At 30.9% G+C, this 20,863-nt stretch overlaps 3 protein-coding genes and 1 long non-coding RNA gene across 11 annotated transcripts; all 4 read left to right on the top strand.

The window, feature by feature from the left end:
• The first annotated feature begins 5,700 nt into the window (after positions 1 to 5,700).
• LOC8265983 lies at positions 5,701 to 8,547 on the top strand. Of its 4 annotated transcripts, none has more exons than XR_001535913.3 (5): positions 5,701 to 6,064; positions 6,758 to 6,867; positions 7,162 to 7,895; positions 7,990 to 8,088; positions 8,171 to 8,547. It is a non-coding gene; the product is annotated as an uncharacterized LOC8265983 (long non-coding RNA). The 4 variants fall into 4 exon arrangements; XR_007216357.1 differs by having other exon boundaries at positions 6,758 to 6,913; XR_007216358.1 differs by having other exon boundaries at positions 6,758 to 6,913; positions 7,013 to 7,895.
• Positions 8,548 to 10,615: 2,068 nt separating this feature from the next.
• LOC125370415 lies at positions 10,616 to 11,342 on the top strand. Its single transcript, XM_048375756.1, has 2 exons — positions 10,616 to 11,030; positions 11,119 to 11,342. The coding sequence occupies exons 1-2, from the start codon at positions 10,623 to 10,625 to the stop codon at positions 11,170 to 11,172; spliced, it is 462 nt and encodes a 153-aa protein (XP_048231713.1). The 5' UTR covers positions 10,616 to 10,622; the 3' UTR covers positions 11,173 to 11,342.
• A 418-nt stretch (positions 11,343 to 11,760) lies between these two features.
• Positions 11,761 to 13,753, top strand: LOC8265981 (actin-depolymerizing factor 1). 3 transcript variants are annotated; one of them, XM_002528411.4, is made up of 3 exons: positions 11,761 to 11,897; positions 13,034 to 13,299; positions 13,403 to 13,753. In XM_002528411.4, the coding sequence occupies exons 1-3, from the start codon at positions 11,895 to 11,897 to the stop codon at positions 13,551 to 13,553; spliced, it is 420 nt and encodes a 139-aa protein (XP_002528457.1). In that variant the 5' UTR covers positions 11,761 to 11,894; the 3' UTR covers positions 13,554 to 13,753. The 3 variants fall into 3 exon arrangements, with proteins under 3 accessions (XP_002528457.1, XP_048231711.1, XP_048231712.1); XM_048375754.1 differs by lacking the exon at positions 11,761 to 11,897 and adding an exon at positions 12,272 to 12,773; XM_048375755.1 differs by lacking the exon at positions 11,761 to 11,897 and adding an exon at positions 12,642 to 12,890.
• A 1,396-nt stretch (positions 13,754 to 15,149) lies between these two features.
• On the top strand, positions 15,150 to 19,222 carry LOC8265980 (pentatricopeptide repeat-containing protein At2g39620). 3 transcript variants are annotated; one of them, XM_048376251.1, is made up of 4 exons: positions 15,150 to 18,262; positions 18,359 to 18,486; positions 18,578 to 18,927; positions 19,000 to 19,222. In XM_048376251.1, the coding sequence occupies exon 1, from the start codon at positions 15,267 to 15,269 to the stop codon at positions 17,886 to 17,888; it is 2,622 nt and encodes an 873-aa protein (XP_048232208.1). In that variant the 5' UTR covers positions 15,150 to 15,266; the 3' UTR covers positions 17,889 to 18,262; positions 18,359 to 18,486; positions 18,578 to 18,927; positions 19,000 to 19,222. The 3 variants fall into 3 exon arrangements, with proteins under 3 accessions (XP_048232208.1, XP_015580396.2, XP_015580395.2); XM_015724910.3 differs by having other exon boundaries at positions 15,150 to 18,236; positions 18,578 to 19,222; XM_015724909.3 differs by having other exon boundaries at positions 18,578 to 19,222.
• The last annotated feature ends 1,641 nt before the right edge of the window (positions 19,223 to 20,863 follow it).

Raw genomic sequence — 20,863 nt, 5'->3', positions numbered from 1 at the left:
AAGGTCTTGTCTGTTTCATTTCACTTTCATTTAATTTTGTTTATACTTATGTATTTTTTTATTACTGCATCTTTATTAGTTGAAATTAGGTGGTGCATGGATTCATATGTATATATATAATAAGTTTTGACTAAGTAATCATATATATGTCAAAACTTAATTAAACATATGTTAATATAGACTTGGTCGTGTTAATTATATCTTAATATCTAGTCCTAATCTAATATGACATACTTTATTTTATATACAATTTTAATGTGTTGGTCAAAAGAAATTATTATCAATTCTATTTTCTTTTGAAATAGTTTAAATAGGCAATTTGTTTTGTTATGTTATCTTGATCAAGTAATACCAAATTTGGTATTAATTGAATGCAATTTCAGGGTCTTGAGGTATTCATTCATACATATTATAGATTATTAGTTATAGAATTCTAGCATAGGATTAGCTTTTACCTTCCTTTGCTTCATTATGGAAATCGAATGGTTTAATTTTAATGGCTTCAACTAAATGGTCACATCATGTGAATGTATTTCAGGTATCAATCTTATCATCATATAGACAATGCTTTAGCTATGTAGCATAAAAGTTGAAACCTAAATCCTCAAGTTTACTTAGAATATGGAATAATTTAGTCCAAAGAGTTGTTGCAACCACTTAGTTTGATGATCATTATCACAACCAAACAAGCCAAAACCCTAGTCTATAAACTTTTCAACTAATCGATACAATAGCGAAGCGTAATTTCTATTAAAACTTAAATTAATTTAAATTAGTTTAAATATTAAATTTTTTTTAAATAAGGTGTTAATTTAATATTTATGCTATGTTTTGTTGAAACTTATTAAAAAAAAACTCGTTCCATTTGAAAAATATACATAAAAGAGAAAATAAAATAGAAATGATAAAGTTAAAGGAGACATTTCAATATTATAAAATATATTGACAAACTAATATTAAATTCATTTAGAAATTCTATTTATTTTACTAGAATTTAGTTTAGTTATAATTAACTCTACACAAATTTAAATATACAAAATTTTAAATTAATTTTCACTTTGTTCAAAACATATAAATTTTAAATTTACAAACAAATTTTATAAATTTTACGGATTTCAACCTAACACAATATTATATTTTTCTTTTGTCTTAATTAAGAAACAAAATAATCGGTATTAAAATATGTCAATCAACAAAATTACTATTATGTATTTATTATTATATATACATTTCAATATGTTGTGCATAAATTTTATATACGGTAGAGATGTCAAAATTTGTTTTGGGTACAATAAAAGAAATTTAAATTCATTTATTATAGAACAAATATTTAAATGAAAGCGTAAAAGTAATAAGAAGGGAGAAACTAGTCGGCTCTTCATTTTGTCTTCCCTGCATGGTTTCTACTGCCTGTCACTGCTTGCCCGACGGCTCAGCTAATCCTGTTTCTCAACTATATATATATATATGGGAATAAAATAATTAGATAATTTAAAGCCTAAAATTTCCTATAGGTTCAAATGCATATGGAAATAAAATAATTGAATTTTTTTAAATTAATAAAAATATATTATTTTTAATGTGTAAATTTTTATTCTTAAAAATATATTTTTTTAATTTATCTTAAATCACGGTGCAGTGGTTTTTCAGTTATTTTTTTATTATATTTTAGTTATTTTTTTATTGTTTTATCAAAAAAACAATCAAACAAAAACCAAAAAGTAACTAAGATCATAATTTTAGAAAAAAATTTAAAAATAATATTTTAATATTTTAACATAATAAAAATAAAAATATTAATACTATAAATTTGATAAAAAAATACTTTTGTTATTTGATTCTCATTTTTATAAAAGAAGTTTATCTTTTACCTCTAACTTAACACGTTAACATACTAATTATATTTACTATAAAAAAATAAAAAATTTACATATAAATTATGATATATATATATAGAAAGAGAGAGAGAGAGAGAGACTTGTGAATAAAATAAATCCAAAGATGACTTAGGGAGGACTGAAATGTCAATATATATGTATTGTCCTTGTGTTGCCCCAATCAATCATCTTAATATGCAGAAAGCCTCTTGACACATGTAAATAGGTCCATGTTAATGATGTATATATCATAAATTTTGTTATCCCATGTAATTTTTTATTTTATTTTTCATAATGTTTCCCATTATATATATGTTCTTGAATTGCAAAAGTCAACCTGTGTCTTTCTATTTGCAAGTAACATCAATCATCAAAGACAAATGCCATTGACTATTTGAAAATTGAAATTGAAAGTCAAGAGCTAGAAAAGTTTGTCAATTAGGGTTTGTTTTCTCTCAAGCAGAAGTCTTCTTTGTTATTTTCTTGCCGGATGATGTTCCCAGGTAAAAATAAATTTAAGCTTATTGAGTGTTTAGCGCCGGAGGTTGATGTCTATGGTTCGAAATTTTTCTTTTTTAAAATATGATTGTTTATTTCTCATTTTATAGAGAAGGTTTTTTTTTAATAAATTTAAAAACTAACATGCTAACTATATTTATTGTCAAAAAATATAACAATTTAATTTCATATTAGATTTTCAAACATATAAATTTGAAATCCTTCAGAACATCAAAGCTCATATATATATATATATATATATATATATATATATATATATATATATATATATATATTAAATAGCAATAAGTTAAGTCAACAACTATTTATCAATAAATTACAATCTAGGTATAAAATTATTAGAGATAAATATAAAAAATATAATGTGATTTCACTGTTTTACTATTTTTAATATGTGATTTTTTCTCAAATAAAGAGAGATATGTGGTTACAAATCATGACAAAAAGAATATATTTTAATATTAGAAAGTCTCGACTTGCAAAGATTCAACCACTTTTACTCCAATCAGCAATCATTGTAATGTTGCCTATGTTTGATAATCGGAACTTAACAACTCATAATTTCAATATTTAATCATTAAATCGTGAAGTCATTGATCAGATAAAATCAATGTAACGGTCAAATAATGGCGTTTCCAGTTATTAACCTCTAAATTTATATTATCAAACACGAAAAATATGATAATGATGACTGATCTGAATGAAAATAGTTAAATCCTTGCTAAATCAATACTTTTTAACAGTGAAATATTTATTTGTGCCATAATATTTAACCAATACATATCTTTTTATCTAGAAAAAAAATCATATATTAAAAATTGTCAAATAGTAAAACCACAATGATATTCGCAAAAGAAATACTAATCTTACTAGTATCATCGCATTGAGAACAAATTTGAAAATCATATGCTTTAGAATCTTGTATTCATTTTAATTCAAATTCCATAGACATGAATATGGAGACTAAAGAAAATAATGCTAAACAATGAAGTGTTAAAAATGGCTCATTTTTGTGATATGTGTTTTACATGCCATGCACTTATGGATATAAGGTAAGAGTTAATGACATTCAAATAGTATCATTCATTAGACTCATAAAAACAAGTTTATATTTGAGTGTAACAAATTGTGCAATGCAGAAAAGTTGAATATTGTATATTAAACTATTATTTTTTTATTTATTATCCTAATTGACTCATTACAACATACTTTTCCAAGGTGTAGAACTGAGATTCTTAGTGCAATTTTTACAAATTCAACAATAATAATTTTGAGATAGAAATAAAATAAAATATAAATTATGTTGATTTTTATACTTTAGACCATATATGTATATCGTAATATTTTTTATCATTGAACAATTGATTTTTTATTTTTACTTTCTTTAAGTACTATTAGATTTTCAATAAAAATAAAAAAATATAAAGATAAGTGAAACAAAATAAAAGTTAAAACGCTCAATAAAATAAAACTATTTAAAAGCTTAAAAATACATTTATTAATTAGAATTTAGTCAATTTTTGTATATTCTATAGAGTGAAAGATGGATTTAAGTAGCTGTTTACACATCTGTTATATGTTTTCCTATAGTTAAATAAGCCTACATTCATCTTCTACATGGTTTGCCAAATCAATTTATCTGCCACCATCAATTTACTTAATCAGGTTTGATAATGGTATCTGTGGTTGCTTGCTGAATTTTGTATTTAGTTTTATTTTAACTATAGAATTTTCAGTTATTTTGTTTCAATCATTTAACTTTAATTTTATTTCACTTTAGTCACTTTGCAAATAAAAAATTAACATGTGGCAAAAACAGTCAATAAGAAAAAAGTAAAAAAAAAAAAAAAACGTGACATGTCAATTTCTTATTGGCAAGGTGACTAAATTGCAATCAAACTTTAAGTTGAATGATTGAAATGAAACTAAATAAAATTTTATGATCAAAATAAAACTAAATATAAAATTTAGTGACCATTTATATTATTATTCTAACATATTATGTGATTGTTTCCAATATGTTGGTCGACTCCATTAGCGATTTGGAGTACCTAATACTCTAATATAATTTTGAAGGATAAGTACAAAACCTGTGATTTTATCATTTAACAATTTTTTATATTGTGATCTTTTTTAGAAAAAAAGAAATATGTGGTTAAAAATTGTGATAAAAAAAAGTATTTTACTTTTAAGAGTATTGATTGGCAAGAATCTAACAATCTTCACTCTGATCAGCCATTATTATTATAATTTATATGTTTAATAATAAGTTTGGAGTTTAACAACTGAAAACATTATTTTTTGACCGTTAAATCGATATCATCATATTAATTACTTCTTAAACTATTTTTAATGGCCAAATAATAAAATTAGAAATTGTTGAGTTCCGAATTCACGTTATTAAACATAGGCAACATGAAAATGATAGTTGATCGATGTGAAGATAATTGAATCTTTACAAATCAAATTTTTTAATAATAAGATACTTTTTTATTATGATTTGTAATCATATATTTGTTTTTATCTGAAAGAAAAATTATATATTAAAAATTATAAAATAATAAAAGCATGTAGTATTTTTTTTTTGTAATTATTCCTATAATCATCATCATTATGCATTCACAATTTTAAGAAGAAAATAGTTCTTTAACAGATAAAACTCTTCACAAGAGTTAGAAATAAAAGGGAAAAAATTCATCTCCTCATTTATTTTATTTTTCCTTTTTCTTCATTCTGCTAATTATTTTTTCATATTTTACTATATTTGTATTCTTTCAATAAATTTTTTTGGCTGCTACCAGTGAATACTAATGGTAACCACCTTTTATATTTTTATTTTTTATTTTTTATTTTTTACTATTTATTTTGTGTATTAAAATTAGATTTTTAAATATATTTTGCTGTTAATATGTTAATTTGGATAAAAATTAATAAATCTTTTTGCATAAAAGTATTTTTAATTCCATCACAAGTGTGAGATATTTTTAATCATTTGAAATAAAAGTATTAAAAAAAACTAATAGTACGTTCTATATAATTTATTATATTAAAAGACGAAAAAATCAACCGAGTGAAGCGTAATCTTGAATATCTACCAACAATTTTAAAATAATTTAGTAAATTTTTTGTTTTTATATTTCTTATAATTGTGTTTATAATGTTTATGCATATTGAAAATGTTGAATTTAAATTTCACGAATGAAAGAAATTCTTCTTAAAAAATTCATCATCGTTGTAAAGAATAAAATAATATTTAAAGCCTAATAATTAGAACAGTAATACAATTTTTCTGTTGGTTCAGGAATTAAAAAACAGAAAAACACAGTAGTACAGCATGCACTGTTATCCTCTCTATTCCATTACATTGCCGTCGCTAGCGACAGAAGTCTATTGGTCGTTAACCAGCAACGTCCGTCGCAATGAAATACGTTGGCCTTTCGCTTGTTTATTCAACCTACGATTGTTTTTCATGAATCTGAAAATCAATGGCCCCTGGCTTCTTTTCTTCTTTTCTTACGCCCTTCTCGTTGCCGCCGTTGTGATCGCTAATCCTTGTTCTTGTCGGTCCCGTTCACCGCTGCCGTTGTTGGTCCTGCTCTTGCCATTCTTCTTCTTCATCTTCTTCTGCTCGCTGCTCCCGTTCTTCCATCGTGGTTGTTCTTGCTGTGGTAATTTCATTTTGCTTTAGGCCTTTTAAGTAATTTCTGTTGTTTGGGAAGTTATCTATTGTGCATAGACATGTACAGTTTTTAGGAATTTGAATGGCATTGGGTACTTGATTGAAACCCTAGAAATCTGTGTTGTTTGCTGGTATTTCATATTAGTGTTAGACTTGATTTCTGTCACAGGAATGCCTAAGTAGTGTTCTTAGCATAAGAAGCTGGGCTGACTCGAGCAAGAATGATGATATTCAGAGTTCCAACTTTATGCTGTCATGATTATAGGCATGTTAGAATCGTTTTTATGTGGATAACTGTTAAATTTTGATCTGGAATCTCCTGATGCATGTGTACCTCGTTTATCAATTTTGAGTTATGAATGCTTGCCCTTGAGTTGAATTATGTTATTGGTAGCATGCTATATTCTTGAACTTATGATGATTCATCTATATGCTCGATTGCATGGTTGAGTTAAAGGACTAATTACTTTAAGACTGAATTCTATTTAAAATTGCTGCTGTTCTTGCTCAGTTTAAAGCTAATCTTGATGAGTTACGTGCTTCTAATTACAAGGTTCTAAAAGTTCAATTTGGGCTGCTAAGTGTGTGTGTTTTTGCTGCTGAAAATGGACATTGCTATTTCTGTAATTTGACTCTTGTACAAATTGCTATCTTATTAATATATTTTTTATCTTTCATCAAGAACACCTGCAATACAAATGGATGTGTACCTCTCCATATTCAAACATCCTGGTCAAGGAATTGGACAGCCGAAAAAAAGATATATGACAGAAGAAGAAATTAAAGCAGCTGGTATCTATATTTTGCTGAATTGCCCTGAAGGGAAACCTTATATTGAGTAAGTATTGGATGCTTGTATTTATTTCAATCGAGATTCTAGCCTTTTAATCCGTGTCCCTTATCTAATAACTCCATCTGTCTTCTTCTTTTTGTAAAGGATTTATGTTGCTGAGTTACGGTAAAATCAACCAAATATTGCTGATCATGAAGTTGATGCCGAATTTGATAATGAATTATTTGCTTAAAAGTGTCTATTTTTCTTGGTTCCTTGTTAGTTTTGATATTTAATTGCTAGCTATTTCATAGGCACATGATCCATCAAACAACGTCTCCAATAAGATCATGAGGGACATCGCTCTTGGTCCATTAAGAAGTGTTTGGTCGTACCCCAGGTATTATGTGAATGGCTACAAATTTTACACTGAAGGACATGGTTCTATTAGAGCTACGATGAATAGTGGAGTGTGGGTAAAGGGCTTCAATTATAGTGCAGATGAGAGTAATTATTATGGTCGGTTGACTAAGTTTTAGAGTTGGAGTACCATGCATTACCAATCAAGAGAATCGTATTATCCAAGTGTGAATGGTTTGATCCGACACCAAATGTAGGAACGAAGGTTGACAATGGCTATGAGCTTGTTGAGGTGAACCATAAAAGGAGATTTAGTAAGTGCGAACCATTTATTCTAGCAGTGCAAGCGGATCAAGTGTATTTTTGCCCTTACCCTAGCTTTAGATGCGACAAGGGTGACTGGTGGGCTGTCTGCAAAATATAACCTAAGGATGTGGAAATTTCAAAATCATCCGTAACACCATGCCAAGAGTATGACATAGATATGCTTCAAGTTGAGATTCAGGCATACGAAGGACCTGGGTTCTTGAATGTTCCAAGTGATATATCCACAGATGATGAGGAATTTAGCGAAGATTATGAGCCCGATCCAGTAAGGTACTGGCTTTGTGAGACAGGCAGCCCCAACTCAAGTCCCTCCCATCATGCTAGGGGCTCTATAGCTCCTATCGAGCATAGCAAACTACTGGTGAGAATTTTAATTAATTTTAACTTTTAACTTTTAAACTCTGACTCTTGCATGAGTGACCCAATTATCTAATATATTTGTTGTCCTTTTTCAGGCTAAGGAATTAGAACGAGAGCCAAATGAACTTTTCAGGAAGACTTGCACCACAAAGTCGGATGGGCAGCAATACATCAAAAAGTAGTCCAATATTGCTGTAAGTTTGTCCTAACTTAATAATTTATCTTCTCCTTTCAGTTTTGAAAGTTGATGAGATTTTACTTCTTCCTGAGCTGTAGGATCGAGTAAAGACCATGACCGATATTGCTACTCAGCCTGAGAAAGGGTCTGTGGAGAATGAAATGCAGGAAGAAGAAAAGGCGAAGGTACAGCCTCAGCTCCAAATTAGGAATGAGGTAGAGAATGAAATGCAGGAGATGGATGAGCGGATAGAGATGATATTTAAAATAGATCAAGATAATATGGAACTTCAAGTGTGGAAACCGGCACATGGCTCCCAGCCTTCTGCTACCAATCCTTTGGCCACTGATCATTTCTCTAAATGACAAAGGGGACTTAGACCGGACTAGATTTTATACGCTAATATTTTGTTCGATGTATGTCATTTTCCATTTTATCAACTTAACGTTTCTAAAATATTTTTTATTATATGCTACATATTCCCGTAATTAATATTCTTTTTAAAAGGAATTAAAAATTACTATCATTTATAGATTATCAATAAAATATTTTTTTTAAAGAAAAAGCTTGAATAAAATTATTCACGGATTACAGACATTAGTAGTGATAAATTATTTTATTTTGCAAAACATTCTATTAGATTTTACAAACGACTAAGTGACGAAAAAGTCATTGCTAGGCTAGCAATGGACGCTTTCAATGGTTTATAGGATCCTTTGTGGGACATTTGCTCCCTTGTGGAATGCGAGGGTATTTGGTATCTGTTTTTCTCCAGGAATATGCAGATTTTTTGTTTTTGGAAGGAAAATGGAAAACTTCATTATACAGAAAGATCAGCTAACAAAGAATCAGACAGGAGGAAAGAAGGGGGAACTTGCTCCCAAATCATACAATCTGACAAAGAACCCGAAGCTAACAAAGAATCAGACATGAGCTACATTGTTGGCAGATCGTTTAACAGACTAAAACAACATTGGTAATGTCTTTGAGTAATGATTTACAATCTTCAAATCACCAACCCCAAACTAGTCTGTAATGCTGCAAGCCTCCGCAGTGCAAGGATCCAAAACTAAAGCACAGATTGAGATGGGGCTGCTACCATACTGCCAGTAGAATTATGAAGCACACAGCTCCTGCCAAATCAATTGGACTTCCATTTATTGAACTGCACCATCAATAATATCACTTGTTGACACTAGAAGACTTGGAGCTTTGGATTGAGCAGCTCGCTATTGATCCAGAAAAGAAGAAGCAACAGCGACAGGGGTCCTAGCAGAATCAAATTTATCACGCCACGCAATATCATTATGCTGTTTCCAGAGACTAGAGCAAAGCATGACAGCAAATTCTGCCTCTTCAGTCGAACACTTGGAAAAAATAAGTTCCAACCATTGTAAAAAAGGACAGCACTGCCAAGCATGAAGCCAACAAGGAGCGCAGAATTGATTCGTTCTGAGATTTACAAACATATTTTCCCAAAAGCAAAAACCTCTGGTAGGCTTAAGAGGAATTCTGTCATTTTAAAGCAAGAATGTGCTTCAGGGAAAAAGAAAAAAGAAAAAAAAATGATTGCATGAACAAATAATTATAATGTCCTGTAACTTTATTTAATTATTTTATATTCCTTTAACATCATATTATTAATTTAAATTATAAAAAAAATGTAAGGGACAAGTATAAATTCTAACAAAATGAATGCTATATTTAGAAGTTTAGAGAAACTCTTCAAAAAAGAAAAACTGTTACTAGACTCTTTGTACCTAGTTACTAGAGTCTACCATTTTTTTAGAAGAGATATTACGAATTAATTTAATATTTATAAAAATTCGCCTGCTATAAAAAAATAATAATTTATGGATAAGATTTACTAAAATAGTCTATAAATGAATTAAAATATCGACAGTTTGTCCATAAAAAAATCTTGACATCTTTACCGACAACTTAACAATTACTAATAATATCAAAACATCGTTAAATAATACACCATTATTTGATATCACCATTTAGCGACGATTTTGGGACAATATCTACTAACATATTTCAAATCATTAGTAAATGATGATATAATTATGTTTTCATTACTCACGATTTAAAATTGTTAGTAAAGGAAGACATACATAATTATGTTTTTTTCTTTTTTTATCGACACTTAAAACAATCGGTAAATAAATAACATAAACTGTATTTTTAGAATTAATTATTTTAAGAGTTTTGAGTGAACGCATGAATTTTATTTATTATTTTCTCAATTAAAAGATGAATCTTAAAAAAAAGTCAAAAATTTTGTGAGATACTTCATCAAGAACCTCCAAATAAAGGTTAATCAAAACCATAGCTTATATCTCAAAGAAAAAATTGTGTACTATTGCAGTGTACTTTGTCACAAAATATCTGTGCCAAATGATACTTATGAGTAGTAAATAGAGATCACATGACTAAACAACTTATGAATCATGCAAATACTTGACAGGTTTACTCATATAATTCCAATTCTTTTTCTCTATTTACTTTCATTTTTACTATTATGCATATCAAATCGTCCAACTAAAGATGGCAACTGCTGAACCTAACAAAACCCCTCAACTTAACCAAATTTCAAACTTTCCAATTGATGGAGAAGTTAAATACTTATTCACAAAATCATTGAGCAACGGCGATATGGTGGGCGGCTTGACTCTAATCGGAGAATCACATAATTTCTTCCGTCGAGGGATACCAAATTCGTTGTCGAATGAAATTGGTGGAATTGGATTAGATGTTGAGATTTTTACACCAAATGGTAAAATTTGGAATAAGTTGAGGTATGATCATGCAAATAAAATTTTCAAATTGGATGGTATTGAGTGGGATGATGTTGTTACCAAAAACCAATTGAAGGTTGGGGATGAAATTGATTGTTTTTCATTGTATCATGCTGAAGTCGGTCCACAAGGAATTCTTAGCTTACTTGTTCAGAAGGTAACAAAAATTTTCAAATTAATTACTTTCTTAATCAAATTGGTTAATATTCCGAGTGACATATGTACTTTTCAACATTTTTGAACAGGCCGCTAAGGAGGATTCAGATTCAGAATTGATGCATGCTGCTGGTGAAAAATGATAGTGCCCTGTTGTGATCTTGTAGTAGTGGCACTCAATTCCTAATTATTAATTAATAATAATAATAATGATAATAAAAATAAATAATAAGCCAATTTTAGCATATGATGTTACAGCTGATGCAGAAAGCTGTTACTTCTGTTGGTTGTAGCTGAGTAAGAAATTTGTATTAAAAGTATTTTTATTTAATTAAATTTAGTTATATTTTTGTTATAATTTATTCTCAAAAAGAAAATTCTGCTTTACACAATAATCACTTCTGAGACTTAAAATAAAGTCAAGATTCAAAACGACGTCGGATAAAACGAAACGGCATCCAAAGAGTTAAATTAAAAAGCGGCCATGTTACGTGAAAACACGCCGACCTCACCGCCTAAGACGTGGCATACGTTTCCACCATAAGCAACAACGTGTCAACATATAAGTGGATTAGACACTTTTTCTTCACCAGTTATTTTTGACGGTGACCGTGATACTTTCCTAAAAAGAGCCACCACACACGCACACTCAACATAACGCGCATACCAAACGTGAAAGAATTTTCTTTTTTAAAAGAAAAAGAAAAAAAAAAGACATCGCATTTTCAAAAATTAAAAGGAAAAAAGTCTATCTTTATCACCCCCCTTCTTTCTCTCTCTCTTAACCCTAGATTCTCTCTCAATCTCTCTCTATCTCTCTCTATCTCTCTCTATCTGCCGTTATATTTTTTTTTTTCTCGAGAAAATGGTAAGCCACTCCATCGCTACTCTTTTATTTCCGTTTCTATTTCAATTTTTACTTCTCCTTTCTCGTTTTTTTTTTTAAATTTTTTTTTTGATTTTTGTTACATACTATAATCTGCGATTCTTTTTTTTTTTTTCTGTGTATTTGTTTGTTTGATCGGCGATGTTTAATAAGGGATTATTATGTTAGTTTTGTGAGATTTGAACTTGATTATGATTTTCGACTAGGTTTTTGATGGTTCGAAGATCGTGACTGCTTTTTGTTTTCTTTAAAAAAATTATTTTGTTAGTCTTCGTTTTTTGAGTGTATTTAGCTCTTTATGGGGATGTGCGATTTTTATTGATCTATCTTGCTATTTTAATTATTTAATTTTTTTTTTGCATATACAGTTATGGTGATTATCGTGTAACTTTTTGTTAAAGAAAATTTGGGTAGTGTTTGGATAGTGTAGGGGTGTACGGATTTTGTAGTTTGTTATTTGTCTTATTTGGTGTCCGATAAATATGTTACAGTTTGTTGTATTATAGAGGAGCAATTTGGGTGTATGTGATAAAAATAAAAGTAAATAAATGAACGATGTGAAAGTGTGGTTTTATATCCTATATCATGGTGGAGGTATAGATGGATTTTAGAATTGTATTCTCCGAGTGGGCATCATAATCAGATTGTTATTTTGGAAAAAGTAGGAATTGTGAATGGAAGTATTTACTAGGAGGGGGAAGTTGACTTTGCTTTATGATCTGTTAGGAATTTTTCTGTATCAGTGTGTAAAATCAGACTGGAATGTGTAATGTGGTGACGGGTAAGTGGGGAATCAACAAGGGCAAGGATCTACTAGCCAACACAATATACCTGCAGCAGAATCAGAGTGTTTGCAAGGCATGGAATTTTTTGTTGATTTGCTTTTGAATCATGTCCCTTTCAAACTTGGCAATTTATAGGAAATCATGGCTCCTAAAAGGAGCATCTCAGAGACAATATGGCATAGTTCTTCAGGTGGTTTCTTAGACTAGCGAATTATGTTCTAGTGTACGATAATATGTGGGTTTTCAGCCCTTCTTTTTGCTACATGTGCTGTTGGTCATTAGTTGTCACCTTCTGATTATTTGATAATTACTATTCTTTCTTTCTGTTTGCAGGCAAACGCAGCGTCTGGGATGGCTGTGCATGATGACTGCAAACTGAAGTTCTTAGAATTGAAGGCTAAAAGGAGCCACCGCTTCATTGTTTTCAAGATTGAAATGGTGCAGAAGCAGGTCGTTGTGGAGAAGCTAGGTCAACCAACCGACAGTTATGAGGATTTTGCTGCAAGCCTCCCTGCTGATGAATGCCGATATGCTGTCTATGACTTTGATTATGTGACGGATGAGAACTGTCAGAAGAGTAGGATCGTTTTTATTGCATGGTAACTATTCAGTAGTTAAATTTGATTCTGAATTGGTCTTCTTCAATTTGGCTTGTATGACTATTTGATTGTTGATCGTTCCTTTTTTTGTAAATGTGTGAAGGTCTCCTGATACGGCCAAGGTGAGAAACAAGATGATTTATGCTAGCTCGAAGGACAGGTTCAAGAGAGAGTTAGATGGCATTCAGGTAGAGCTGCAAGCTACCGATCCAACTGAGATGGGTCTTGATGTTATTAGAAGCCGATCAAATTGAATATTAAGTACCTAAAATGCGATGTGGAGAGCCTATATGATGTGGTTCATTAAAGTCTACTGTTTATAAAATTTGAACCTAGAAGTTGCTTCTCAAAGTGTTGTCTTTATTATATCTGTGGATTCATGGGGTGGTTATCCCCTTCTAGCGTGATGATTACGCACAATTTATATGATGGTTTGTGGTGGTATAGTTTCTCAGCTTCATTGTTTTTATGTATGCTTCTGTGGTTTGATTAGGGTAAATATGGTCATAGGTCACTGATGATATGCTACTAAAGCATTTCTATGTCATTGCCTTTACATTCACAGCCACAGGTCCAATTCATATCATCATGATCAGTTTTGGCTCTTTTAGGCTTGCTTTGGGAAGGCCAATTGAATTTCATTGCTCCACTTATTTTAATGAAGCAGCATAAAATAAGAGCATCATTTAAAGTTAAAGTTGGAGTGTTAACGGTTTGTATTGCAAATGCTTTCGACATTTTGCATTATGCTCAGTGTCATCATAAGTGCTTGGATTCTTTTTCCGGATTTTTTTTTGAGTATTATTATTAAGCTTGAAAGTAAATATTCACCTTAATCCACTATAAATTACCTTAAGCAGATCACCATAAAATGTGATAAAGAAAAGAACGAAGATTTTATATTTATAAAAGGCCTTTAATATAAAGTAAAAGAAATGGTGCTTGAACATGGTTGGAGTGATTAATGTACTTTTTTCTAAATAAGAAACAAACAAATCTTAATATTACTAGGACAATAATGTCCTAAAGAGCCAATTACTAATTAAATTTATATTATATATGTTTTAAATAATTTTATTCAATTATATCAAAATCTTAAAATAAATATTTATATTTTAATTTTTAAAAAAAAATATTCTTTGATGAAAATATTTTAAAAAAATTTATAATAAAAATGACTTGAAAAGTTGACTGTAGTTACTTAAAAATGAATCAATAAAAAATAATTTATTTTAAATATTATAATAATGCCATTAAAAATTTCACATCATTTACATATCTCACTTTTAAATTCAATAGTTGTACTAATATTAATTTTTGTTGTAGTTGCCACCATGTGATTTCTGTTTATATAAAATTTTAAAAAATATTTTTAAAATTAAATTGATAATAAAAGTATTTATTTTAAAATTTACAATTAGATAAAATTGTTAGTGTAAACTTCAGAGTTTGATTGGTAATTATGCCTATTCTAAACTAAAACTTAATATCTTAATTATAAAATTAAAGCATGAACCATATTAGTAGATCGATGAAGTCTTAATAATTGTTCTTTTTTGAGATAATTACAAAAAAATACTTAAATACATTTTCAAAAGTTAAAATAAAAATGTGTGAAATAAGAAATTAATTGATATTTGAGTTTATAGAACGGCATTCCATAAAAGAAGTAAAAGTATGTCCATTATATTTAGAATTAATTAAGAAATAGTGACTGAATAATGAGTGTTTGAACTTTTAAACCTAGTCAAATTTTAACAACTAACAAGTTGTTCAAAAATAAAGTTGTTGGATAATTTTGTAATGATTGATTGATATAATAGAAAAAGACACTGTAATATTAATAATTAGAAATATATTTGGTTTTTCAATTTCTTTTGGTGCGAAAATTCAGAGAATGTCAAGAAAAGTTTCCTGGGCTTGGGTTTAAGAATTGTTCTTTGCATGAGCCATCTGCAAACATAAAAATGAGTAAACATGCAACTCCATTATGTAGATTATTTCATGCACTTGCAGCAAATGATAAATTTTCAAATGCTATTGAAATTTATCCCAATTACCTTCACCTTCTCTGCTCATGCAAAGACCTCAACTCTATCCTTCAAATTCATGCCCGTTTAATTGTCTCGGGCCAGAAAAAACACCCTTTAACAAGTATACGTCTTGTCAAATCTTACCTTTCCTTTCAAAAATGTGATTTTTCTCGCTTTGTTTTTTATTCTCTGCCAAAGCCGAGTGTTAGATTGTACAATACCATGATACAAGCTTATACAAATTCTAAAAATTACAAAGAAGCTATAATAATGTATCATTCTATGTTAAATAAAGGCTTAGAGCCTGATAAGTGTACTTTTACATTTGTTTTGAAAGCTTGCACTGGTGGATTAGAGTTTAAAGAGGGTATTTTGATTCATCGTGGTATAGTTTTTAAAGGGCTGGAGTCTGATGTTTTTGTTGGGACTGCTCTTGTTAATATGTATAGTAAAATGGGCGATCCACAGTTAGCAAAAGGAGTGTTCGATAAAATGCCTAAAAGAGATGTTGTAACTTGGAATGCTATGATTTTTGGTCTGTCACACAGTGTGGCTCCTCAGGAGGCACTGAAGCTTGTTAAGAGTATGCAATTGGCTGGTCAGGAGCCTGATTTTGTGACCATTGTGAATTTGGTTCCAGCTGTTTCGAGATTAGCTGATATTGATGCTTGTAGGTCTCTCCATGGTTATGTGATTAGGAGGGGTTTTCCTGCAGTGTTTTCCAATGGGTTGATTGATATGTACTCCAAGTGTGGGGATATATATGTGGCTTGTCAGGTTTTTGAACTGATGCAACATACGAATGATATTTCGTGGAGAACAATGATGGCAGGGTATGCACATAATGAATGCTTCTTTGAGGTTTTGGACTTGTTTGATTATATGAAGAAAAATAATTTTAGGTTGAACAAAGTATCAGTGGCAAGTGCTCTTTTGGCTGCTGCAGACGTGAGAGATTCAGGAAGAGGGAAAGAAATTTGTGAGTTCGCCAGACAACAAGGAATTGACTCAGATGTTTCGATCACTACTGCTATGATGACTATGTACGCTAAATGTGGCAATCTAGATAAAGCTAAACAGTTGTTTCAAGGGCTTAAAGTAAAGGATTTGGTTGCTTGGTCAGCAATTATAGATGCTCTTGTTCAATCACGGTATGCAGAAGATGCACTGTCACTATTTCGAGATATGCAAAATGATTTTCTGAAAGCAAATAATGTTACCCTCCTTAGTGTGCTTCCAGCTTGTGCGGATTTAATGTCTCTGCGATTAGGTAAAAGTGTGCATTGTTATGCGATAAAAGCCGATTTTGACTCAGATATCTTAATTGGAACATCCTTGGTGTCCATGTATGCTAAATGTGGATTATTTAATTCTGCGCTGACTGTATTCAATAGGATGCCATGTGAAGATATTGTGACATGTAATGCTTTGATAAATGAGTATTCCCAGATTGGTGACCCTTATCATGCAATGGAGGTGTTCCATGTAGTGCAGATATCTGAGATTCTACCCGACTCACGAACAATGGTATGTCTGCTTTCGGTATGCATCCTTTTACATGACCTAGAACAAGGATCATGCATCCATGGATTAATTATTAAGTTTGGCTTTGATTCTCACTGTAATGTTAAAAATTCACTGATTGACATGTATGCCAAATGTGGAAGTCTTGCCAATGCTGAATTCTTGTTCAAGAGAACTGAGTTTACAAAGGATGAGGTATCTTGGAATGCCCTGATTGCAGGATATGTGCACAATGAACATGCCAAAGAAGCTTTTTCTCTCTTTTGCCAGATGAAATTAGAGCATTTTCAGCCTAATCTAGTCACTTTTGTGAGTGTATTTCCAGCAGTAGCACGTCTTTCGGCATTAAAGGAAGGCATGGCTCTTCATGCCTGTATTATGAGAATGGGTTTTCAGTCAAATGTACTTGTTGGGAATTGTCTTATTGATATGTATGCTAAATGTGGGCAGCTTCATAACTCAGAACACTTATTTCATGAGATGAAGAATAAGAACGCCGTATCCTGGAATGTGATGCTTGCAGGTTATGCAGTTCATGGTCAAGGCTACCATGCTATTGAACTTTTCTCACTTATGCAAAAGAGTCATATCCAGGCCGATTCCCTGTCCTTCCTCAGTGTGTTGTCTGCTTGCAGACATTCAGGTTTAATAGATGAAGGGAGAAAGATATTTGATTCCATGTACAAAGAGCACCAACTTGAGCCAGGTTTGGAACATTATGCATGCATGGTGGATCTATTAGGGCGTGCTGGCTTATTTGATGAAATATTGCATTTAATCAAGGCAATGCCATTGGAACCTGATGCCGGAGTATGGGGGGCATTATTGGGTGCATGTAAGATGCATTCTAATTTGCAGTTAGCAGAATTTGCACTATATCATCTAGTTAAACTTGAGCCTGAAAATCCTACTCATCATGTGGTCTTAGCAAATATCTATGCTAAATCTGGAAGGTGGAGAGATGCAGGCAGTACACGATCAAAAATAATCAAGACAGGGATGAAGAAAAGTCCAGGATGGAGTTGGGTTTGAGCCAGTGGACAAAATGAGCTACGCCCATTTTGCGTATGTGATGAGGGTATTCAGAGGTCAAAAATAGTTCCTTCATTCTGAAACGTTTAAGAAGTTTGTTTGGAAATATTATATCTCCCAACTATTATTGGACATTAAGGAGATCTATTGCTTTTCAAAGCACAATTGATCAAAGTTTATTGTTTTGTATTCTTCAATGGAAATAATAGTTTGAGAAGCACAATGGAACACGAATTAGGTTAGAATATAAGCTTACAATACATCCTGCAGTCCCAACCAGGTTACGTTGATCAGGGCCTATTAGAGATTTAAAATTTCCTGAGCTTCTCTTAAGGACTATATGGGAAGGTATAACAGCATATCTTTTTTGTAAGGTGATCAACTTGATTAGATCTCTGTCCTTGTTGTCTTTTTTCTTAAAGTCTATTGTTATTTGTCTGAACACCTTTGTCTTACTGCTTAACTTACAGCTGGGAATGATTTTCCTGAAGATGGAAAGATTTAAACACCAGCTATACAGACAGCATCCATTTCCAGCAATATTCAAATGATTCTATGCGTCGTGGTTGGATGAAAACTTGCAGTTTTCCAGTGAGAGGTACTGTATTTTCTTACAGTTCTATGATTTGTGCTTTGGTGGCTTCACATTTAAGTACCATACTGATATCAACTGTGTTCATTCAATGTAGATCCTGACTGGATTCTGCCAGAGATCTGTGATTCACTAAAATTTGAATGCAGCTCTTTCTTTCCTCTCTTTTAATTTTAAGGGAATGAGGAGAGTGGAGAAGTCTTTTTTTTTTCTTTTCATTAGCACAAAAAATCTCAAAGAAAGCTCTGGAAAGCGGCAGTTTTTGAGTTTTTCACTGATGATCCATGGGCTACAGAAAGCCAGATGAGAGATTGAAGAAGATGGTGAAAGTTACATCATCTTCTCAAGAAAATTCTTGACAATACTGTCTGGAATGGAAATTTGGCAGAGATACGTTCTACACTGTGATTGTGTTTAAATGTCATTTCATGTTATAAATTTGAAGAGGTTGGTTGGACTTTGATCCTTATAAATTGTTTATATTCTTTTTCTTCTTTACTGATGTGGGATCTTTAATAGACGTATGAAGCACTTTCAGACTCGGGGGTATTACGTTTTATACATTTGCAGACTCTGGGGCATTTGCAGAGATATGAATCACTTGCAGACTGGGGTAAATCATTTAGACATTTGCAGACTCTGAGGCATTTGCGTTGTAGACATATGAATCCTGGCCATAACTGACAATCTTGCGGTTACCATAATTTTCATTTGTTTAAATCATAAAATATTTGTCTTTTCATATCATTTTCATTTGTTTAAATCACAATAACAGCATTTGTATTTCTTACTTATTGTTAATTATCTAAATTTCGTCAGAATATAAGATATTGGAGCAAAACTGAACTTTAGTTATTGTTTTATTATAAAGTCCTCTGAACAAAAAATGAAGAGATTTTTATGATCTATCTTATCATATATATGTTTTATTTAAATAAAAAACAAATAATAATTTATCTATACATTGCTGCTATATGAATTGAAATTAGTTATACCCTAATTTATGTATAAAGATTTCAACTCCTAATAGAGAATTATAACTTATTTGTATATTCATTTATCTATTATCAACTTATAAAGATATTTCAAGTATTATCACTATAAATTCCAAAAAATTAAAATTGAAAAACAATAAATTATTGATCTTACAGTATGAGATTCTGCTAGTACAATTAGAATTTTTCAATTTCTAAAGGCAATGATTATTTCCATTGTGCCTTAAGAGTAATTTTTCTGCATTGTATAGTTTGTTAGATGTATGATAATCTTTTTTTTTAATCTATGGTGATACTATTTCAATGTCATTACCCCTTTCCTAGCGAATGGCATTTAGAACACAGATCAGAGAAATGTATACTTCCAGTTGTAAATTGGTCGGGTTTAATGAGCCATCTTTGACAGAGCATTATTTTCTTCAGTTTCCAGATTCATGTTATGAGATTTGAATTAAAATGAATTTAAGATTCTGAAGCCAATGATATTCAAATTTGTCTTCAATGTAGCTTTCTTTTTTGATTGAAAATCTAGGTGAAGGAAGTCATTTGCTAACTTGGTCCTGATTGACCACTTGATTCTTCTGTTGTTTTGGTTAAGAAAATAAACGTTCTATAGCTCCGAATTTGCCTATGTTTGGGATTTGAATTGGTCTCTTCAAGGGAACTGGAACCGACTAGTTAAATAATTTAAGCTTTGCAACTTCCAAGAATTGTTCAGTATTTTAGGTATTTAAGGAATACGTCAATTTGTTTCATAGGTAACCCATCGTTAAACATGACTTTTCTCATAAATGCATGGTGCAGCTTTTTAATATACATAACAGAGTTTGTACTGCCAGGGGAACACAAAAACAGAGCACCAAAGTTTCATAAGCTGGTGAAATCTCAAAGATGAGAGCTTAGTGAAGCCGTATATTAATGCGATTTGAAGAATGGCTTCTCATGGTGATGGAGGCTGGCACCAAGATGAGAGCTTTGATGTTACAGGGAAGCACCCAAGTTTTATAAGATAATTCTTGAAAATGCAATTCCTGAGGAAAGATCTGTAAGCATCTTTCCACGTTTCTTGTTAACTTTTTTTTTTCTTTTAGGATTTCTTGTTTCTGTTTCTTGGGTTTCTTTGGTATTTGTTAGTTCTTCTCTTTTTCCTTTCTTCAATCCTCTCTGGCCAAGTTCCTTTTCTTTTCTTGTCTACTAATTTCTGTTTCTGACAGAGGATTCCTCTGAGGTCTGTGAGAAAATATAGGAACTGTTTATCAAGTACAATAACCCATAAGGTTCCAACATCACAAGCTGCAGGCCTCTTGGCTGTTTCTGAAAGACCATCAATTAATCATCAGTTTGGCAGCAACATTAATTAGTTCCTACTAGAGCTGAGCATGGATCAG

Source organism: Ricinus communis, chromosome 6 (genome assembly GCF_019578655.1).
Source record: "Ricinus communis isolate WT05 ecotype wild-type chromosome 6, ASM1957865v1, whole genome shotgun sequence".
Classification (NCBI taxonomy): Eukaryota; Viridiplantae; Streptophyta; class Magnoliopsida; order Malpighiales; family Euphorbiaceae; genus Ricinus; species Ricinus communis.
This window is presented reverse-complemented; position numbering and strand designations above follow the sequence as displayed.

What these genes read in the sequence shown, in the direction of transcription:
- LOC125370415 (XM_048375756.1), top strand. Translation starts at nt 10,623, where the DNA reads ATGGCAACTGCTGAACCTAACAAAACCCCTCAACTTAACCAAATTTCA. An exon ending in TTAGCTTACTTGTTCAGAAG is followed by an intron (nt 11,031 to 11,118) that starts GTAACAAAAATT and finishes ATTTTTGAACAG; the next exon opens with GCCGCTAAGGAGGATTCAGA.
- LOC8265981 (XM_048375754.1), top strand. Translation starts at nt 12,678, where the DNA reads ATGTGTAATGTGGTGACGGGTAAGTGGGGAATCAACAAGGGCAAGGAT. An exon ending in AGAATCAGAGTGTTTGCAAG is followed by an intron (nt 12,774 to 13,033) that starts GCATGGAATTTT and finishes TTCTGTTTGCAG; the next exon opens with GCAAACGCAGCGTCTGGGAT. An exon ending in AGGATCGTTTTTATTGCATG is followed by an intron (nt 13,300 to 13,402) that starts GTAACTATTCAG and finishes AAATGTGTGAAG; the next exon opens with GTCTCCTGATACGGCCAAGG.
- LOC8265980 (XM_015724910.3), top strand. Translation starts at nt 15,267, where the DNA reads ATGAGTAAACATGCAACTCCATTATGTAGATTATTTCATGCACTTGCA.